General features: G+C 33.1%; 1 protein-coding gene and 2 long non-coding RNA genes across 3 annotated transcripts; 1 reads left to right on the forward strand and 2 right to left on the reverse strand.

Moving 5' to 3' along the window:
* Positions 1 to 7,922: 7,922 nt before the first annotated feature.
* LOC132069252 (uncharacterized) lies at positions 7,923 to 10,191 on the reverse strand. The gene is made up of 5 exons (XR_009417713.1): positions 9,997 to 10,191; positions 9,829 to 9,883; positions 9,188 to 9,453; positions 8,292 to 9,098; positions 7,923 to 8,187 (listed from the first exon to the last, which is right to left on the reverse strand). It is a non-coding gene; the product is annotated as an uncharacterized LOC132069252 (long non-coding RNA).
* A 2,260-nt stretch (positions 10,192 to 12,451) lies between these two features.
* LOC132029733 (bark storage protein A) lies at positions 12,452 to 19,185 on the reverse strand. Its single transcript, XM_059419076.1, has 5 exons — positions 18,884 to 19,185; positions 18,675 to 18,742; positions 18,432 to 18,587; positions 16,382 to 16,633; positions 12,452 to 12,937 (listed from the first exon to the last, which is right to left on the reverse strand). Exons 1-5 carry the CDS (start codon positions 19,104 to 19,106, stop codon positions 12,578 to 12,580), a joined length of 1,059 nt encoding a protein of 352 aa, XP_059275059.1. The 5' UTR covers positions 19,107 to 19,185; the 3' UTR covers positions 12,452 to 12,577.
* LOC132029735 (uncharacterized) lies at positions 12,944 to 15,227 on the forward strand. Its single transcript, XR_009407902.1, has 2 exons — positions 12,944 to 13,723; positions 15,114 to 15,227. It is a non-coding gene; the product is annotated as an uncharacterized LOC132029735 (long non-coding RNA).
* Positions 19,186 to 23,214: the final 4,029 nt, after the last annotated feature.

Below are 23,214 nucleotides of genomic sequence, written 5' to 3' on the forward strand. Positions count from 1 at the left end.
ATGACCATATAAATACTCAATTGATCGGTGAATTCCTAGATAAATTCATGAATCTTTGTGATGTGACATGTGAAATTTAGTTTGAGTAATTGTGTTCTGTAAAATAATAAAGAAAATTCAATTTTCGCTTCTTTTCTAGACGAATACGATATTAAATTTCTTTTCTTTGAATGCGACTGTTTCTATGATGATTTATGATCTCATGCTTTCTATTAGTTAGAAAAATAGGTTTCAGAAGTGGGGAAAAAAGTAATCGAAAATTTTCGATAGCAAAGAATGTATCCTGCGAATTTAAGTTAGGCGACCCACGTATGTCTATGTGGGGGCTCGAACACCCATTGCTTTTGATCCAGACTCTACATATTTAGATAGAAAATTAGTAGTGTTGGTCAAAATAAAATAATGAGCACCCAGAGGAACAAAATACTTGTGTGTGTGTTTTTTTTTTTTTGGTTTACTTTCTTCATCTTTTGTAATTCAGTTATGCTTTTCTTCTCTTTCTTTAACCGTTAAATTGATTCTTTTTCTTTTTCTTTTTCATTTTCTCTTTCCATTTTCTAGACCCTCTTTCTATAAACATATTTATATTCCTTTCTTTTTTCTCTATTTGCTTCTTTGGATTTCTCTTTTTCTTTATAGTTTCTTTACCCCAAACTCCATATATTTCCAAAATAATCAAAACTCTACCTTTCCTGCAACATAACATATACCTTTTATTTGGTCATAATTTCTCCAATCTTAAACAATCTTCTTCTCCCTCATGTTGGTTTCAGTCGTTTTGACATTTTTTGCTGGCATAATTCCTCTTTGCCCTGTTAATTTTTTATGTAAGACTTCTGAGATTGAATGCCAAAATATAAACATAATTTAAATTCTTTTGTTGTAAATCTGATGTTCTTCATTGTGCAATAAAATAAAGTGTCAATTTATTTTCAACCTAGGACAAGTCGTGCACTACATTTTGATCTTGGAATTAAAAACTTATGTAGTTCATCATTAACAAAGTATGATGACACCGAGGACAAACATGAATATAATGAATTTTTGTTTCCAATGATATTTATTGTACTTGTCAAAAATCTTCACAATCAAGTTTCAAATAGTTATACATTTATATTTGTGGGTATAGCAACTCTATGCTAAAAATAAAAAAAAATTGAGCACCCACGACTTTAAATTTCTGGATCCGCCACTGAATTTAAGTCTTCCACCTTGTTACTGTAGGGATGGTGGCAGAATTCCTCCGAATTTTACAAAGCCTATGAAATTCAAGTTTCAAAGAATTAACTTGAATTTCCTGCAAGAAGAGAATGTTGTGATTTGTAGTGGAAGTGAAAGAGAAAAAGTGGAATCCAATTCTTATTTTCTTTTAGAATAATCAGGTATTTATCATATCTAAGTGTCTGCTCAAATCAACAGACACGAACCCTTTAGGAATAGACATCTTTTAATTTAAACCTTTTAGGAATAGGTACCTCACACTAACAATACCCCACTTAGTTAGTGATTGATGCTGTTTATGAGATTTATGCATCTAGTAGGTGTCTTTCGATTTAGACCTACTACTTATATAAACTCTTCAAGACCTTGTCGAAATTGATGGTTAGATTAAATTATATTAAACCACGATTCTTATTTGACAAGACGGAAAAGCTTTATACACATAAATCGTGCCAACTTCACAACTCGTTCACCATGAGTTTTAGCACCCGATTATGTTCTTATGCTATCTCCTGAATTCATTACACTTTACCAAGTTTATCTTCCAACTTTGGCCGAAGCAGCACCACTTCAAGTGTTTATATAGGTGAAGTTTAAACCAAGTCCTTATCTTGGACTTACCAAGTCCTTACCCTGAACTTTACTTAGTTCTTAATCCGAACTCTGATTTCTTCATGAAGAATACTTTTGTACTCACCCTCCTTTTTCTAAGTACTAAATTCCAGTACTTGCTAACCATTACATAACAACTTGTTGTTACCTTTTAAACCTTTAGCATTGCTGAGGAATAAGAAAGGTAAGGTTCCCGTAACTAATGACAAATTTAGATCACCCTAGACCCATAGAAGGTGTAGTGCTTATTACCATATCCCTCGCGAGTCCTTTAGTAAACGGGTCAGCAAGGTTGTCCTTAGACTGGATGTACACAACTGTGATAATTCCATCGGAAATCAGTTGTCGTATATACTAATGTCTCAAAGCAATATGTATTTTCCATTGTATATCATGCTAAATGCCTTAGACATTGTTGCTTCACTGTCACAAAGGCAAAGAGAACAATTGGCTCCCGTTGTGGCGACAACATTATAAAGTCTTCCAGCCCTTTTTATCTCGCTGCATCTATAAATTCAAATTTCATAAAGAAATGAGTAGCCTAATTCAAATTTCATAAAGAAATGAGTAGCCTACGTCTGTTTCTTAGAAGCTCGTGAATCTACTTCTCTATCCAAAATAGGATCTAGTGAGACGCTAACCTATTATCGTTTACACTAGTTATCCAACTAGCATCACAATGTCCTTCAATACTGAAGATATATATTTTAAAATAAGGTAAAGATTTTTCCCTTTTAAGATAACCAAGTATCATTATGATTCTTCTCCAATGTTCTCTGCTAGGATTATGAGCATATTTCGGTATATCAAAGGCAAAACCTAGTGCAATTAAACTAGGGATCCCATTAAATTATCACTGCACTAGCATAGTCTTATTTACTAATAAATCTTTTCCATTTCTCAATCAATTGATAAAACCATCAAATTGAGTATAAATTTCCTAATACCCCAATGATTAAACACCTTGGAAAGAACCTTTTCAGTGTAGTAATATTCACACAAGATGAACTCCCACTACATTTTTAATTTGATACCTATGGGAAACGTCTCTCAAATCTTTCACCTTAACTTGAGAATTCAAACTTCTTAGTTCCATTCATTCTTTGCATATTATTCTTATAGCACATCACAAACATAACGATATACTATCACTCTGTAATTCTTTGTGAACCTGAAATCCTTTAATCCGCTCCGTTATATTTACAAACTATTTGGTAATATTATTTATCAAATTTTCATACCTTTTGGAGCTTGTTTAGTCCATACAACGATTTTATGACCAATACAATTTTCTTTTCATTTTTAGGAAGCACAACCTGAAGCCATTGCTTTACTTCTTTTGATCTTCATCCAGATTCAAGACAATAGTATTTTATTTAATACTTTATATGTGCTTTCTTCAACTAAAACATAATTTACTTAAGAAAAAATAAAAATCAGAATTTCAATTCTTATTCTCCGTAAGTATTTCACTCCTCCTAAGTTCAATAGGAGAGTCAATTTCTTTTCTTTATCCAAAGAAGAAACAAATTTCATACTACATATTGTCTAAAGTTAATACACTCGTATTCGCAATTACTGTAGTATCATTCTGACTTTCGACATTATCAATGATCGTTGTACTATTATCTTGGGTTACTTTCCAATTAGAATTTTCTATATTTATAAATAAATTATTACCCTCACTGGTGGAGGGGGTTCGATTCCCCTTATACACGATGTGGCGAAAAAGACTGATTTCACTTCCTTGATCACTTCGTAGGATTTCAAATTCTTTTCCAATGGCTTTCACTAATCCTTTGTAACCCTTAAACATCAACAGTTTGACATTTTATTCTTATCAACCTAACATATGTATGTTTTCACTCATCCAAAATAATATACAAACTATTTCATGTATCTCAAGAATAAATATTTCAAGTATAATTGTAAGTCTAATGCATGTTTTACTACCTTAAAAATAACCATTCACATATTTCATGCATTCGACCAAATTATATACTACCAACTAATCAATTTCATTTGGTAAAAAAATAACGAAATTTTCCTTTAAACACATGTTATTCCAATTATCACAGCATGCAAATATTTTGAGATCCTCATATAATTATGAACCCACCCTAGCATTTATGTAAATCAGATTTCAAAAATCACAAGGATAGTAAAATTAAAACGAAAACATGGAACTCGATATTACTGTCATCAAAGCTATTCCAATCTTCAAGCAATATAAGATGTGGTTTTCAACTTCCTTGCAAAATCATCGGATGCTAGTTCACACTGATGAGAACATTAGAATGCCAAAGTCATTATTTGTTGAAAATCTTACGGACAATACATAATCATAAACATTGTAGGGATCTCTTCAAAGCTTGAGGAATGTCAATTAAGACACTGTCCTTAAGGATGTTTCACGTGGTATGAGTGTATCCCCCGGGATTCAATAAACTCTTTTAGTATAAAATTAGAAGCCAGAATCTAACAAAGATTATCAATATAAAACCCAGCAATTTGGAATATATAGGAGGAAGAATACTGGCATGTATTCTCTTGATCTTTTTCTATTACTCAATGGAAAGCCAAAGAAGATTTATATAGGCCACAAAGATGAATGAGGTCTAACGTTCTGATGGCTAGAAGAATGTCTCAATATTGAAAACTAGCAAAGCCCATAAAGGCTATTCAAAGTAATATTAATTGTCAGTAAAGAGGCTAAGAATGAAGACAATAAAGAGTGTAATGGTCAGTTACATTGGTCAAGAATAATGTTAGAGAAACTGATAATAAATCTCATTAACAAGTCATTCAAGACTAGTTAATTGTAGGAAACAAACGTAATATTAGAATTCAATTTCTAATTTGGGTTGAATGGCTATGGAAGAGATATGAGGTGCTGTCATTATGATATATTTTTGAGATATCCCATACTCCCTCGGTTTCAATTTGTGAACTCATTTGACTGGACACGACATTTAAGAAGGAGTGAAGACTTTTGAATCTTGTGGTTCAAAATAAGTCTTGAATATTTGTGTATCAAATCATTTCATAAAGTGAATTTATTTTCAAATTAGGAAAGAGGTCATTCATTTTTAACTTAATGGGTTTAAAAAAATAGGTTCACATAAATTGAAACACAGAGAGTATTATTTTTCAACTTTATCCAAACCATTTAATGTGACTTCTTACTTTAGAATTCCAATTTGATCTTAGATAACCCATCTTACATTAATCAAGGAAACATGGAGATCAGTTGTTTATTTTACAACTCGTCCTTCTATATAGAGTTTCAGTGTCTCAATATGCAAGTCAGAATAAGTTATACATTAGAAAGCGACCTCAGCACCCCAAAATTCATGGGGACTTGAAAATAGAAACTAGATATAAGTGATGATATTTACCGTCGTTGACTTTTCACAATAGTCAAATCAGTTTGATGCAGAACATCGCTACTCTGTCTATCACTTTTTCCCTTGCATTATTGAATAACTTAAATTCCTTAAGATCTATAGAAATTTAGGTTTCAGAAGTGGGGAGGAAGTAATCCACTTTATAGATAATCCTACTCTTGGCATGAATTTAAGCCTCTACTTCCTTGCAGGCAGTATTTTGACAATTCCTCCAGAATTTTACAAAGCCTATAAAATTCAAGTTTAAGCAATTAACTTGAATTTCCCACAAGAACAAAATGTTATGATTTGCAGTGAAAGTGAAAGAGAAAAATAAATTCTTCTTTTCTTTTAGAATAATTAGGTATTTGGAAAAGGTAAAATTAACAAAATGACTACTTTTTGGTAGTTTCCTATCATTTATAGCTACCTTTTAAAATTACCATTTGTAGCTATGTTTTCCCAAATTAAGGTATTTTTTTCGGATGTATTTGATGCTTATAAATACATAGTAACACAGTAAAAAATAAAACATATCCCTTGATTTAAGGCCATAACGGTGGGATCAATTAATTAGATATTAATTGGTATTTTTTACAATACCCTTCCACAAAAATCGATTTTAGATTACCTTTCCATAACCATTTTCTATTCCTCCATCCAATCTTCAACATTCAAACATAAAAAATCAAAAATTCAAAATTTGAAAATATTCAACAGCCAATATATTTGAAGTTTTCAATATTGATTTCGTTCTTGATTTACCCATGTATTTGACAGCACAACCAATGTATTTGAAGTTTTCAATCAAACCCCATTTATTTTATATTAAATCTCAAGTATTTGTGTGAGTAAATCACCCATGTATTTTAGCGGTAATGTATTTGAAGTTTTCAATATTGATTTCATTTTGATTTACACATGTATTTGATAGCATAACCAATATATTTGAAGTTACCAATCAAAGCCCATTTATTTTTATATTAAATCTCATGTATTTGTGTGAGTAACAATTTGCATCACACATGTATTTGATGGATTAATTTGAACAAAATACACAAATATATAGAAAACTTACAAATGTATTTTCATCACTCATGTATTTGAAACTAGATGAACGACAATTAATTTGAACAAAATACACAAAAATATAGAAAAACACATATAAATACACCACCAACCACAACAATTGGTAGCTATATCATAGAACATACACAAATACATATATTTTTCATCTTCTCAAAACCCTAAAAAACCCTAGACCAACAAAAATACCCTAGCCACGGATCAAATGCAACTCGGTCCAATTTATGTGACCGGTCCCACAAAATTTCCAAAGTCTTGGCATTTACAGCTACAACTTGCCCACAATGGGAGATAAGCCCACAGCCATAATGAATGATCATTCTAGTTGGAACATCATTCACATAAAAAAAAAAATGAAAAGGTTAATTGCCTTCTTATGTTTAATTTGTCCACAAAGCTTGAAATCATGGGAAAAAAAATTAGAGAGGGGCAGCCGCCACCCGTCGTGGTGGTGGTTGATAGAAGGAGAGAGAGAATTTTTTAGGGATTTGAGAAATGAAAAATCTGAAATGGTTAGTGAGTGAGAATAGAGAAAGTAAAAAATTTATGAAAAAGGAGAGAGAATGGTAATGTATATTAAGTGATTAATATTGTTATCATTAAAAGGGGGATATGGAATTGGGGGCGCTAAATTTTAGGTGTATTTGTGCACCAGTAACTGAAAGTTACTGTGTAGCTATATTAGTTAAATTCAAAAAGTATTTAGTTATTATTAGTAATTAAAACAAAAGGTAGTTATAATCACTAATTATGTACTAAAAGTAGCTATAACACATAATTTTTCCTTTGAAAAAACTAAGTATCTGTTCAAATCAACAGACCTGAACTCTTTAGGAATAGACACCTTTTAATTTAAGCCTTTTAGAAATAGGTACCTTTTTAATGACACCCAATCATTCTAATGACTGGAAATATATTTACCAAACCTCTTCTCAACACTTCCCCATCAATAATACTAACTAACACTAACATTAGTTAATCCTGATAAAGCCCACGCGGCGGTGCACTTTGCTGAAACGAAGTCCTCGGTAATGCAACATAAGTAGCGAGTGTGCAACTTAAATGACTCAAAAACATTGAGATCAAAATAACCCATTAAAAAGAAAGGACCGTTTGAGTGATTAATTTAGTGTGCAATAGGATTAAACTGTAAATTTACACTTTAGTCCTATTGCGCACTAAATTAGTGCGCAATATAGGTATAAAAAAAGGGCCCCAACCCTTTGTTCATTGGCCAAAAGTTTTGAAATTCACGTTTTTTCCGTACTTTGATAAAAAATTAGTCATGTTTCAAAACGCCGGAATATCAATATTTTATATACAACCTGATATTTTTTCCGCGAACAATAATATAGGCTCAATACATCAATTATACCTATACGTTTGAATCATCGTTTTAGGGGTTGTAAAGTGCCCCGAAGTAAGTTTTATTTATTTGAAAACTTGTTATCTTTAGGTTTAAATGTTTTATTTTATTAGGGTTTTGATTAATTTAGGACGCCGCACGAGTTATTATTAAACGACAATAAAAACTAAGATAACTAATTATCATTAAGAAAATAATACAAAAAATACAATATTAACATAAAATGTACATTTTATTTACAAATACACAATCTCCATCCCCCTAGGTCCCACATGTGGGAGCCTTTAGAATAACCTTAGGCCTAAGGCGAACCCCACCACCCTCATCATCATCTCCATCCCCCTTCTTCCTCTTAATCCGTACATGCTCTATGGCATGATCATCCTGCCTTCTCTTCCTTAGGGCCTTGTTCAAAATATGCTTCCTATGGGAGACGACGGTGGCCGAAATGTCATCAGCTTTAGGAGATGACTCAATCTCAGCAGGAGGCGGGTCCACAGGCGCAGAAGAATGAACCTGAAATAACATATAAACAATTTAATTTAGATTTATTCTAAACTAAACATGGAATAACATATAAACAATTAATTAATATATTATTTTATTGTAAAAAATCAAACCTGTGTGTCGATGGGCTCCTGAGATGGCTGGTGAGAAGGCTCTTGAGCTGGCTCCTCAGCGGTCTCGTGAGTAGGCCCCGGAGCCGGAGATGTAGATGGTGCTTTAGCTGGAGCTAGAACCTAAGAAATGGAAAATTATATAATAATTAGTATAAATATTTTAATTAATTAAAATAATTATTTTAAACACTTTCATCTCGACTCGAAAACATGTTAAAGTCCTCGAATAAGGACTCGAAGTCCAACTCCATGCCACCCTATTGATTACAAACTGGCTGCTCACCCTGTGGATGACGAACTGGTGGCTGTGCAGACAATGACCAGAACATGTGATCTAAAAATAAATCCAATGTATATAGAGGTGTCGACGATCGCCTTGAAGTCGACGGATGCTTTGAAGTCGAGGGTCGGTAAGAAGTCGATGGGATCTCTAAAGTCGACGGAGGCTGCTGGACTGGAGCTAGAACTAGAGCATGCTCGTTAGGATCATCTACTAGACAACCAGCCCCTCTGTCCCTACCACCTCGGCCACTAACTCGTTTGCTCCTATCTTCTCGGCCACCAGCCCCTTTAGCCCACCCCTTCTGTCACCCCCTCTTCTGCCACCACCACTTCCGGCATGACCACGACCACGACCATATGCTGCTTGATGCAGACCTCTAGAACACGCTCCTCGAGACGTCCGAGCTCCTATGCCTATAGCATACCACCCTCGGCTAGCTGAACCATCCTTGCTGCATATCCCGCTATCTCGGGGGCCTCCATATGGTCCAAGCTCTCCCAGCGCATCCTCTGTATAGTCCGTAGCTACATTTGTTTGCAAATATTAATGATTGAATAAATTTGTAATGTAATACATAAGACGATTAATTAAGTTTAAGACTAAGAAAACTTACCAACGCCTCATACTATCCTGCGGGTGCTACATATCCTCGGCCATCTGCATGAGGCCTCGCAGGGTAGTCAATCAAGCTGCGAGTGATCCGCGCCACTCCATGTACCTCTGAACCGGAGTCGCATGTCCGACCACCACTAGCGTCCCCATCCTCTGATCCCAACGCCGGACCCGGAGTTTCATAAAGGCCCGCCATGCATTAGTGACGGTCGCACGCTCGCCCCACGAGTAATGGTCGTGCTCCCAAGTAACCGTCTTAGGTATATTCTGTACATGGCCGAACTGTCGTAATACGCGGTCGATCGCGTGATCCTCAATGATATCCATATGTATTAACGGACACTCCAAAAAGGGCATTTCAATTAAGTTTAATTAGTTAAAATATCAACATCTAAACAATTAATTTTGTACTAATACTAGATTATATAGTTGTTAGTATTTTAATACTTATATATATGAATTGTATATGTAACTGTATACTTCGGTATGGTAATCGTTATTTCGTTATATTTTTCACAAATACCAAATACCATACCGAATACCAAGTTTTTTAAAAATGCATACCAAATACCGTACCAAATACCATAATACCAAAACCACGATATAAAAAATTCAGTTTTTGGTATGGTAATCGATATATACCGTACCATGCCCACCACTAACCAGTCCTACAAAACGTCAGCAGCTGATCCAAAATCTGATCATACGGTGTCCATATAAAAGCATGTAAAAAGAATTGAATTAGTTAACAATAAAAGACTAAAATAGTAAAAATAAATAACATACTAATGTTAAATCGAAAAAACTTACCGTGTCCGCCTTCATACAATCTAGCTGATCCCTGAACGGGAGAACTTTGTGGTGCGTATCCATATCTCGGATTACACCTCCCATCCATCTCCATGAGTATGGCACCATATCAACAAAGTAGTCAAGCGGAGGGTGAGCAGCTATGGGCTGAAAAGGTCTCATCCTAGTCCACACTCATATCTGAAATGGTCATTAAAAAAAATGTTTTATTAGACGTCGTTTCAAAAAGCTATATTTAAAATAAAATTACACACACTTAAATATATTACTTGGAGGAGCAGGAAAAATGCAAAGAACATAGGTCCTCGAGCCCATAGACGCTCGACAGAATCCTCGATACATGTAAGCGTAATGCTAAAGACCCCCAACCGTAACATCCCAACTCGCCCAAATGCTCCAAAAACGGCAGATACCTCAATCTCACATGGGAACCCGATGTGTTCGGGAACAGGATGCCCCCGAATATGAAGAGAAGGTACAGACGAGCATGTTGTTCAACATCCACCTGAGGTGTGTCCTCTATAATCGGATGCTCCATGGCTACGAGGAGCAAGTGAGTAGAGAGGAAATGTATCGACACCCGACTCTGTCCCAATATATCACCCTCATGAGGCGCAAAACCAAAGAAGCTTAGTCAACTCCTCTCAATACAAAGGCATCTATTGAGGCTCCTCAATATACAACGCACGTCCATCTACCTGTAGACCGTAAATGACCTCCACATCCTGAAGGGAGATGATGGCCTCACTAGTGCGGAAATGAAATGTATGGGTCTCTGATCGCCATCGCTCAATCATGGCCATCACAAGAGCCCTATCATTCTGTACCCGACCAGCAGTGACGCAACGGTAGATACCGCCCTGATATAGTATATCTAAGACGCGACGATGGGGGCTGATCGCCTAAAATATCCCATGCTTGTTCCATCAACCGGACGAAACAGCTACTGGCCACATCCTCATCCCATACTAGTCGGGACTTATGATGTCATGTGATGTAGAGATCTTCCGGCTCGGGCGGATCGGATCCATAGGTGTCGTATCTGTTTTACGCATTTTTAATTAATCATTAACACGTAACATTAATTATGTAATGTTTTATCGAAATATTATACTAAGGATGTTCAATCCTAAACTAAGTATGTTCAATTTCTAATTAGCACTAATCAAACAATTAACAAATAAATAAATTAACAAATAAAGATATAAAGATTAACAATTCATTATCAAACAATAAACAATTAGCTAATCAAACAATTAACAAATCTTTCACAAATAAAAATATAAAGAATAACAATTCACTATCAAATAATTAACAATTAGCTTGCAAGCAATTAGCAAATAATTAATAAATAATTAACAATTAGCTAGCAAATAATTAATAAATAATTAACAAATAAACAATTAGCTAATCAAACAATTAACAAATAAATAATTATCTAATCAAACAATTAACAAAATACTAAATAAAAAAATTAACAAATACTAAATAAATAAATAATTAACAAATAAACAATTAGCTAACAAATAATGAAGAAATACTAAATAAATAATTAACAAATAAACAATTAGCTAAAAAACTATTAACAATCAATTAAGAAAAAATTAACAAATAAACAATTAGCTAACTAACAATTAAAAATTAACTAATAAAAAAAATAACGAAACAAAAGTGCAGTGGACAGCCCCCAATTGCGCAAGAAAAATTTGCGTAAAAGTTTTTTTATTTGGAAATCCGCAACTATTACACAATAATCATGCTTAGAATAATAATATATTTAACAATGTAATAGAAAATTCATAGTAAAATACTTAGATTAAAGGTTGTTTTTGAGTTTCTTAGATTAAAGGTTGTTTTTGAGTTTTTGAATCAAGTTCTGTGCCGCTTTATTCTGAAATGCAAGCTTTGAAACTTATTCCTTGCCTTGAATATACTAAGAATATTGACTTTCGGGTTAAAAAATAACACGAAAACGATATTTTTTTTTTTTTAATGTGGGGACTACTATTTTTTCGTTGTTGATTTTTTTTTTTTTTAATGGTGGGGGGATCGATCAGTGGGGAAGAAGAAGAGCCCTTTTTTTATACCCCTATTGCGCGACCCTTTTTTTATACCCCTATTGCGCACTAATTTAGTGCGCAATAGGACTTAACTGTAAAGTTACAGTTTAATCCTATTGCGCACTAAATTAGTGCGCAAAAGTACTTACGTAATTTTTTTTTAATGGGTTATTTTAGTTTCAAATCCCATTTTTTGAGTCATTTAAGTTGCGTACTCAATGCAACATATATAGAGCCACTCCTTATGGGGGGATTGTTAATTGTGATAAACACAATGTCCTACATGATTGGAAGTTGATAAGAAAAGAAATTATGCATTAATTATAGGAGTACTTTACTGGTACGAGGCTTTTGAAGAAAAAACATACGACTTTGACCTCCAGAACAATATCGCATCATACAAATTCCTTCGCGACTTTGCTTATTTTCACGCAAATTCCATTGTTAGGGAAATTTACGTACTAGTACACATCAAATTAAAGTTCACTCAAGAAACTTCCATCAAATTAAAATACATAAAATCAGGCATCTTGATATTTCTTCACAGACAACTGCTTTATGAATTGCACGGTAACTTCAACGGAGTTAGTGGCAGCAAGGGTGATGAAGGTAGCAGCCTCATTCGACTCGGCGGAGCCGCCTCCCGCCATGTCAGAAAGGGCACGGATTACGATGTAAGGTACGTTCTGCTGGTAACAAATGAGAGCCACAGCTGCACTTTCCATTTCAACAGGGCTGACATCGAACTTGTTGTAGATGAAGCTCCTATATGCTGCATTGTCTAAGTATATGCTTGCACTTGTTCCTCTGTGTACTCTTGTTACCTTTGGTGTATGGCTCAAGCATGTTGTTGCGTTTAAACACTTTTCTAGTTTCAAACCCTAGTTACACAAACATTGTTGAGACAAACATAGTTAATTAACGTAAAAAAATGTCTTCTATTTAACGGCTTAAGCTTTTAGAAAAGATGATCACATACTTTAATATGGTACTAGAGTAGGTAGAAGTCACACATTCAAATCTTGCGGGTGAAAAGCGTGTAGAAACATAATATAATTAAGTAATAAAAAAAATAATAGCTGTAATTTTACTAACAGCTTAACTTTGTAGATGGGATGGCAAATGTTTTTTTTGTCCAAGAATAAAAGCATTAAGAAATTGTCTCACAAAATAATGGAAATTACAAAAGAAAAGAAAAAAATTGATGAAGTCCAGTAACACATAAAAATAAGTAATTATTAACTAGCTACGTATTATCTTATTGCCGAGTGCCGACACACGAGTTATGTTGAAGATGAATCAAGGTTATCATCACGTCCATTTAAATTGATGTCCTACTTTCCAAAAATATGCTGAGCGACAAAGAAAAAAGCTGAGCGACAAAGAAAAAAGACGACACCGATAATTATTTTGCAAGTATTTCTTGAGAAGAGGATTGATGGAGTACTTATTTTAATTTGTAATTAAGACTAATCTTTCTTTTTTTTATAATTTTTTTATTTTTTTATTATTACATAGAGGGTAGGGAAAGAGAAAATGAGGAAGGGATTACAACGTGGGGGATTCGAACCCTGACCAACAAGGGCTACTAAGATCCCTAAAATTAATTAAGACTAATCAACCCCACCATGGGCCCTCTCTTTTTCATTAACTACTCTCAAGTAGGGGTGGCAAACGGGTGGGTCGAGTCGGATATGGTGGAAAATGGGTTGACAAAAACAGATACGATTTATCCGACCCGCCCATATTTAACACGGTTAAAAAATGGGTTACCCGTCTGATAATATGGATATCCATATTATCCAAATTATCCAAAGCTACTTTCAAAGATGTTGGCTTCATGTAGCCAATAAAATTAATTAATTTACCATTTTGTCCACAAATCCAATCCCCACCAACATTTGTGGGAAAAGTAGAACCCTTTTCAATGACACGACCTCAAAGAAAATCTTTTTGGAAAATATCCATTACCCCCCACCACCTACTCCCCCAACCAAATCCTCCCAAACGATCACCCTCGAACGCCACTTCATCTTCATTTATCCTAAAAAAATATATAATATATGACTACTTTGTACTTAAGACTTTTCTACCCTTTTTTAACAAAAATGGCTATTTTTGTAAATTACCATTTTTATAAAGTGACTTATTTTTGCAAAAATTTATTTCTTGTGTAAAATGCAAATTTGCAAAAATAAGCAACTTTTTTGTCATTTTTCAAAAATGGCTTTACAAAAGTAATTTTTGTGCCACTTTAAAAAAATGGCTACTTTACAAAATTGACCACTATCTTGGAAATGGCACATTTCAAAATGGTTATTTTAATACTTTCACAAAGATGCTATTTTAAAAATGGCTACTTTTGCAAAGCTAGTTTTTAAAGTAACTACTTTCACAAAATGACTATTCATGAAAATTGACTACTTTCAAAAAGTGACTATTTTTAAAAAGTATCTACTTTCACAAAGTGGCTATTTTCTAAAAGTGACTAATTTTACAAAGTGACTATTTTCTTAAGTGAATACTTTTGCAAAACGACTATTTTTGAAAAGTAGCTACTTTTCGCAAGTAATATTTTGAAAAAGTGGCTACTTTTGTAATGTCATTACTTTTGCAAAGTTGCTATTTTTGAAAGTTACTACTTTCACAAAATGTCTAGTTTTGCAAAGTTGAGAGATAGGAATGGTGGTGGGGAGGTGAGAGGTAAGGGTCGGTGGTGATAGGGGGAGGGGGTGGCTGGGTGGTTATAGGGAGGGAGGGAGGTGTGGGGAGGAGGGTGGTTAAGAACTTGTTTTCTGAGAAAATATTTTCCAAAACATTTTTGACTAACCAAACACTGGGAAAATGGAAACATTTCCTTCATACCAAACACACTCTATATGTTGTGGTTTTATCTATTTTACCCATTAAATTACCCATATTTTAAGTGGATAATATGGGTTGACTCATATTGGACCCATATTAAATGGATAGGGTATCCAACCCATTTAAAATGGGTTGAATCGGGCGGATAACCATATTTTTAACCCATTTTGCCACCTCTACTCTCAAGTGGAGTATTTAACAAAAATATATAATTATCGTTTAACTTTTTCTACCCTACCACGAATTAACAAACTTAATGTGTACCGTGACCCTCTTAAATAATTGTTACAAACCATCCACGCACATCATCAATTAAATATTGTACTACTATTATAAACCCCACTAGAAACCTTTTTTTCGGCCTTTTAATCGGCTTTTTTAAGAGGGTTAAATTTAAAGGAATGTCATGTAGCACAATAGCCCGACCCACCATCAAGCCTGGTTCCGCCCAACCAACATTTTTTTTTTTTTTGAATTAATAAAGGAGATTTTTACTAGGTGCAACACATTTATAGAGTTTAGTAAAGCAAATGGCGCGCGTGCGCACACACACGCATATATATATATAAAATTCTGCATTGATTGATAATTAAATGAAATCCCAGGGGATGTGGGATTTCATATTTTGTTCCTTTTTTCAACGTACACTAATTATTCTCTTTGTATGTTTATTTTAAGAATACTTAATTAATGTAAAGTGGATATATAGATATTGATTTATTTGTAGACTTAGAACTAATAAATATTATACTATGCTTAATATATATTGCTACTACGCCATATACACTTGCAATATACTATTTCAAATATACAATTTACATACATACAATAGTTAATATATAATTAACAAATTTATAAGCTGGTTAAATAATATGTATACGATTCAAACTTGAAAATAATAAAGCAGTTATGTTTCCAATATAAAAATAAAATTAAAAAGAAATATAATAGAAAAGGAAATTAACAAATTGCCCACATTTTTCCACGCCCCAAAAAATGAATGAATTCATGTCCCTATTTTTTAGGCTAGGAAAAGGGTTCCTATTAATTAGGAGACAACAGTTTCTTTCGTTTTTTAAGGACATGAAAAAGGAAATTTGTTTAGGTTGGAATTTTGAGATAATATGAAGAAGAATGAATTTTATTTATAGATTGAAAATAGGACTAAAGTATAATTTAAGGAACTTGATAATTAAAATAAAATTGGCAACAACTAGATTTTAAAATATCAAATTTAATAAATTTTAGTATAGAATTTTTTTTTAAATAATTAAAATCCAGCCCGGCCCAATTAGCTCGCTATCTACCCCTACCCGGGTAGGAGGCTACGCCAGACACCCTTTCTCCTCCACAAACTATGGCCCAGCCCGGCCATAGTTACCGTTTGACAAGTAAGCAAATATTGTTGATCATATGAATACTTTAGACAAAACAAAATTGTACTACATTATATAATTTACCTCGAGGTTCTTGGCAATTGCATAGTAATGAGAGTCAACAGGGACCCAAAAGATATGCTGTCTTTCCTCGGGAGTGCCAAAAACAGGAAATACTTCTTCAGGTTGATACCATACATTGTTAAGAAGATTATTATTTGAGTTGCAATTTGTCACATTCACTGCGTATTTGGAAAACTTCAAGTATCCAATATCTCGAGTGTAATCTCCATTCACCTCAAGGGGTAGTTCATTCTCAGGGCCATCTCCATATCTCTGCATGCAGAAATTTATTTGATATATAAGTTTGACTTTTATCAAATTAAATTCAGTACGTAATTAAATGGAACAACCAAAGACTTTTTAACTTAAACTAAATTTTCTTCTATTATTGGATGCTGTTTTTCTTTTGCACAATTTCAATATAAGTAAAGTTCAAACTTTTGAAAAGAAGCCGTTGAGAGGTAAATGTACAAAACATAACTTAGAATTCAAAACTTTCTTTTCAATTTTAACACGCAAAATAAATGTAACACTAATGATTGTATGAGAAAACGCCTTCAGGAGGTACCCGCGCAATCAAATCTGATGCTTGGCCAAACTTTCAAAATACGGTTATTTTAAAACGTGTTTTATATCTGAAGTGTCTCGAAAAGAGTACTTTTAGGAATTAGCAGTTTGTGTTTGGCTAATCAAAAAACACTACTGTTAATATTAGAACAGTACTTTGTGCTTGACCAATATTCCAAAAGTGCTTTGTGGAAAAATATCACTTTTTTAGCTAATGAGAAATATTAGCTTCGATACTGCTCAAAAACATATATATTTTCTCTATTAAAAGTTTGGTCAAACACCTCAACTTTCTGAAAATATTTAAAAAGCACTTTCGGCTTCCCAAATACTTAACATACAGCATTCACTAATCCATTTGTGAAGGAAGATTTCTACAAGAACGTAACTTCTTCGAGACCAAAACTGTTAGAGCTAGTACAAAATAGAATTTGATTACGCACGTGAACTTTGCTTCTACGTCTTCATATGTTTTAGCTATACGAATATTGACTTTTAATAATCCAAAGTTGCTTGTAATGAGATAAGATTTGTTGACTTTGTCCGATCCAAATAAGCTTCTTCTTTCTTCTCTTATTCTTTTTTCCAAAGTTGGAATTAATAGACTTTTATATTAGATAAGGATAATTAGTATATCAATGTAGGCAGAGACGAATTTAGGATTTCAAGAGGATGAGTTCACTGTTTCTTTAAAGATAAGATATAAAATTTTATAGTAACGTCAACTTGGCGAGCAAAACGTTAAAAGCTGCTTAGAAATTTAAAAAAGAAAGACGTAAAAATGCATTTAGTAGGGTTCAATCCCGCGGTAAGGGATTAAACCCAGCACTTAACCAGTGCTCCATTGAATTTTATTTGAGCATCTATTCCTTTAGTTAATATTAGATATATTTTGAGGATTATATACATAATATACCAAGTTTAGTCGGGTGACCATGGATTCACGTGACCCATTTTTTATACATAAATTTGCCCCTGAATGTGGGGATAACTAAGATATTTAGGCAGCCAGCTAATTAAATTTTGTCCACCTAGTTACAACAGTTTTTAACCATCGATTGCTGGTTACTCACAATATCATCAACGTATAATGTGTACACACTAATGCACACAAATTATATATTGATTATGCATTGCATACTCGCTAAAATTTATAAGAAATAAAGACCAGGCCTGTTTTTTGCTGTGATTTTTACCAGGCTGTTGTGTAGTGTAAAAATCCCTAAATTAAAATGTTGGAAAAGTAGCTACCTGCCCATTCCAAAGAATAAATCGTCTTTTTAACCAAAAAAATTTGGAATTAATAGACTTTGTATACTCTATTATATAGGGATAATCAATATACAATGTAGGGATACCTAACGTTTCTAGGGAGACGCTAGGTGCAACTATATGTAGCCACCGGTGTATAAAACGGTGTATAAAAAAGTGTGTAACTAGTGTATAATGTATAGACGCTGATTATACACTGCATACTGGCTAAAAAGCATGGAAAATTAGGTACCTGCCAATTCCAAAGAGCAGTATGTGCCCAGTATTGAGGAATTGCAACATCTCCAATATGGAGAGATGGGTTTGCATTTCCTGCAATTCCATAGTGCACCACTCCTTTAACCTTGAACAGAGCTAACAACAGCTGTGTTGTTATTCCTGCATTTAGCTGAAAGTAATGCAAAAAATAAAAATAAAAATGAGGACATACGTACAACTAATTTCACAATAAAAAGGAAAGATAAAAAATACATACCATGGCAAGTCCGGTCATAACCAAAACGACGGGCTGTTTATCAATGTATCCAAACTGAAATCTCCTCCCTTAGGATGATAAATGAAGGAAACGTTCGATAAGCAAGTGATCGAATAAAAGAGAAAAAAAAAAAGCATACGCACAGATCATGTTAATAATGAAAGTATAACTTATAGGGAAAACATTAAGTTTATGATTATATTAATTACCTGCATAATCAATGGTAAGGTTACTAGGTTTGTAACTAGGGTGTTTAAGAAGTGGGTTCATCTCAAATAGATTAGGAATGACCAATCCCAAGTAAGGGCCTTTTCTATTAGCCATATCAATCAATTTTCTAGTTTTTCCACTTACAGCACCATTTGCTTCTTCTAGGGAAATTAGCACCATGAAAGGCAAAACCAATGCCAAAAAAAGCTTGGAAACTGCCATGGTACTGTATTTGGTACACAATTTGACAAGTTGATAAGAGGGGACTTTGTGGAGCTAAAGAGAATAGTATTATTAAGTTGAGAAGGGAAAACAAACAGAACCCTCATATTTATAGTTATTAGTTACGTTGCATCTGTTAACTAATAATTATACTACTTTCAACCACTTTTAACCCATACCTATTTTCAACCCAATTTTAACCCTTGCTTTTTTTTTTTTAACGCATGACTCATTTTTAACCCGTGCTCACTTTCAACGCACCGAGCTCCAATAATTTTAACCCGTGTTCACTTTTAACGCACCGGGATCCAATTTTCAATCAATACCAATTTTTAACCAATACTTGTTTTAATCCATACAAATTTTATCCCTACCTATTTAGAACCATGTCAAGCATCAATATAGCTTGAATGCTCCACAAATCTTCATTGATGAAAAGTGAAAATTATCACAATTGGCCAGTGAAGATGAAGTTAAAAAATAATTTTACACAACCTTCAAGAAGAAGGAGAAGAATCAAGTCTTCAAACTCAAATTGGATACACCAACTTCACTTTGAGGGGGAATGTTAAAATTTAAGTTTCTTCTACTTTATGATGTAATTGATGGTAGAAAGATTTACTTTCTTTTTAGTCTAGAAATATTCTAGAACATTTAGTTTCCTTCTAAGTCTAGTTACTACACTAATTATGAAATATTTAGTTTCCTTTTAGTTTGGTATCTATAATGAAAATAATATATTTTATTTTATTTTATTCTCTTTATTTATCTATAAATATATAGAGGCGTAATCTTTTATTTTTCGATACAAGAAACAATATAATAAATTAATGCAATGAGTTTTCATTCATTCTCTCTTCGATTTTCTCTCTAGTTTTTTCCGTTCCATAATAGCATCATCCATCAAAACAGCACCTCTACTCATGGATATTATTTAAGTTTTGTATAGCAACACTAGTTTTATGGCATGATACACGACATCCCCCTTTTGATAGCTTTGACCCTCTTGAACGCTGTTATAGGTGCATCACTGTGAAGAAAATCTAAAAATCAGCTTATAAGAGAGTACTTTTTAACCATTATAATAGCCACATAATGATATACAATACTGTTTTTTATTTGTTCCAACCGTATATTTCTTCTTACTTCTTAATATGTTAATATACCACTAAACATTCAAGTTTTCCTAATAACACTAAATCTTGTACTGCTGCGTATTAGGCTTATACATAATATATTATTTCCAACAAAAAAAAAAAGAGCAAAAAAAACCAACAATGACAACACAAGAAAGTAGAAATAAAAATTATCAGAGTTGAGTATACTATGAGTATATATGTTTGATCTGTTTTATTGTAAGCTATTTCTGAATAATTAATTACTCTATGCACCAAGTAAGTAAAGATTACGAGAATATCTAGGGTATTTTCCTTCTCATTTGTGCAAGAGAACTTAAGATTCTACACCTTTTATTTTCTTAAATTTAGTTTAAAAAAAAGTGAAGAACAAAGTCAACTCAATTATACTACAAGAAAACAAGCATTTTGCCGTGGTTCAAGGACAATCCTATAATTAAATTGAGAAATAAGTTTAAGTTGCAGAAGTATGTTTCTTGAGATGTTTTATCAATTTCTTTCCATTTGTATCTGTTGAACCGCTGTTAAAATTTCTTTTTCGTCCGGTAAACAAAGTGCCACCAATTGTTGCTAACTAGCGGCTACCATATATGTCAACTCACTCTTGCAATTAGACAATAGATAGTGGCGAGTTGGCGACTAGGTTAATCACTTGGAACCGGCTCCCATCCAGTATCTCTTCCTTCCAGTCCCTCCAGTTTTCCTTTTGATTGGTGACACGTGTCACTTATTATAATTAATGGCTCAGATTATTCTCTGATAATAATTCAATACATCGCACTGAACTAAACCCATTTCTCTTCCTTGAGTGCCCTTCATGTTTTTCTTCTTTCTGCACAGTGCTAAGCTGCTATTTAATGCACACTACTTTAATTTCCGTTCTCTTTAACTCCATCTAGAATCAATAACTTATGTTCAATCTTCAAACTACTTTAATGACTTATGAATATTAGGGGCTAATATTAACGAATCAAAAATATAAAAATGTTGACAGGAGTTTATTTAGAGCTAGTTCTAAAGATTACACCAAAAAGTTAAATGCAAACTACGAATGATTCATCGTTCTGTCAGCACTAGGTATAATATTGTCAATTTTCTCATTGGCATTTTTTTTTCCTCCAAATTCTCATTGGCATTCATTGGGCCAGACTTGACCTGCTCAGGAAGAGAGGAAATTAGCTGGGTTTGGTTCTCTGTAGAGGTGTGTTTAGAGTCATATTTGGAAGAAGGAATTTGAGCCATTAATTATAATGAGTGACACATGTCACCAATCAAAAGGGAAACTGGAGGGAAGAAGTACCGGAGGGGAGCCGGTTCCTAATCACTTAGATATTCAAGAGCTTTGCAACGTTTATTGGTACATATTGATGTTTCAAAAATAGAGGTTGTATAAAGCAATAAATTTAAACATCTAAAGTCCAACGTAAACAACTTAATGACCTTTGGTGATGGCTTAATTTTAACCCAAAAAAACACGTGCAACATGACCAAAGGGTCGAGATATTGAAAAGTATCTCCCCTAGTTTTTTTATAATTTCTAATGCTTACAAAGACATGTACTCTGATTTACTAAATCCAAAAGTAGCTCTATGGGTAAAAGGGTCAAATATATTCCTATACTTTAGTTTATTGTCTAATTTTGCCCTCCGTTAGTTAAAGTAGTCAAATATACCCCTTTGTTAGCCAAAGTATACACATGTACTCCTGAATGAATGAAAATTCCCAAATCAGCCAAAATTACCCATTTAACTAAAATTACCAATGCCCCATAAGTTAAACCCGACCCGACCCGACCCATAAATTCCCCCCACCCTAAAAAAAAAAAAAAAAAAATTAATCTCTGTAGTTTTTTTTTTTTTTTTCAAATTTACAAGTGATTGTGTTTTCTTAAATTTAAGCAATATTTGCTATGTTAATTAAGAAGAAGAATATTATCGTAGTGTTATGTGTTGTTTAATTTTAGCTTTACTTATTTTTCTTAATTTCTAAGCACAAATTTGCAGCGTATATTTTTTTTTTTAAAAACTAAAAAAAAAACAAAAACTATTCATCAGTAAAATTATTTTCTCTATCGAAGCTCATTTCATCGTCACATTGAATGTTTTTCAGTTGCAAATAATTTATTAGTTTTAATCATCGTTTCATTTTTGTAGAATATATATATATATATATATATAGCTTCTATTGATTTGCAAGTTTGTGTGTATTCTAATGTTTTAGTAGAAATTTGCGATGTTAAGAAGAAGACAATATTATCGAGTAATAATGCGATTAATTTTGTATGTTTGTGGTTATTACTACTGGTGTTATGTGTTTTTTAATTTTAGCTTTACTTGTTTTTCTTAATTTCTAAGCATAAATTTGCATAGTACTATGTTAAGAAGAAACGAGAGAAGAAATTATTTGTCTTATAATAGGAGATTAATCGAGTATCTTGCAGTTATACAAGTTAATTTCTGTAGCTTTTTTTTTTTTTGGGTATATTAGGGTATGGGGAAATTATTTTTCGGGTCGGGTCTAACTTATGGGGCATGGGTAATTTTAGTTAAATGGGTAATTTTGGCTGATTTGGGGATTTCCATCCATTCAAGGGTATATGTGTATACTTTGACTAACGGAGGGATATATTTGACTACTTTAGCTAACGGAGGACAAAGTTAACCAATAAACTAAAATAGAGGGGTATATTTGACTCGTTTCCCTAGCTCTATTGTTGCTGAAAAGGGCATCACTAATCCGTTGGTTTTTTGTCATTTATACCACCTATTTTCTAGAATAGATTTGATTAATGATCATTCAAATCTTATAGAGAATTTTAAAATTGATAAAAGTTAAAATGCCTCATTTAAATATTCTTGTGAAAATGAATTTTTTATTTTCTAGAATAGGTTTGATTAATGATCATTCAAATCTTATAGAGAATTTTAAAGTTGATAAAAGTTAAAATGCCTTCATTTAAATATTCTTGTAAA

The sequence above is a fragment of the Lycium ferocissimum genome, chromosome 9, assembly GCF_029784015.1.
Source record: "Lycium ferocissimum isolate CSIRO_LF1 chromosome 9, AGI_CSIRO_Lferr_CH_V1, whole genome shotgun sequence".
Taxonomy (NCBI): Eukaryota; Viridiplantae; Streptophyta; class Magnoliopsida; order Solanales; family Solanaceae; genus Lycium; species Lycium ferocissimum.

What these genes read in the sequence shown, in the direction of transcription:
- LOC132029733 (XM_059419076.1), bottom strand. Translation starts at nt 19,106, where the DNA reads ATGGCAGTTTCCAAGCTTTTTTTGGCATTGGTTTTGCCTTTCATGGTG. An exon ending in CCTTACCATTGATTATGCAG is followed by an intron (nt 18,743 to 18,883) that starts GTAATTAATATA and finishes TATCATCCTAAG; the next exon opens with GGAGGAGATTTCAGTTTGGA. An exon ending in CAATTGCCAAGAACCTCGAG is followed by an intron (nt 12,938 to 16,381) that starts GTAAATTATATA and finishes TTGTGTAACTAG; the next exon opens with GGTTTGAAACTAGAAAAGTG.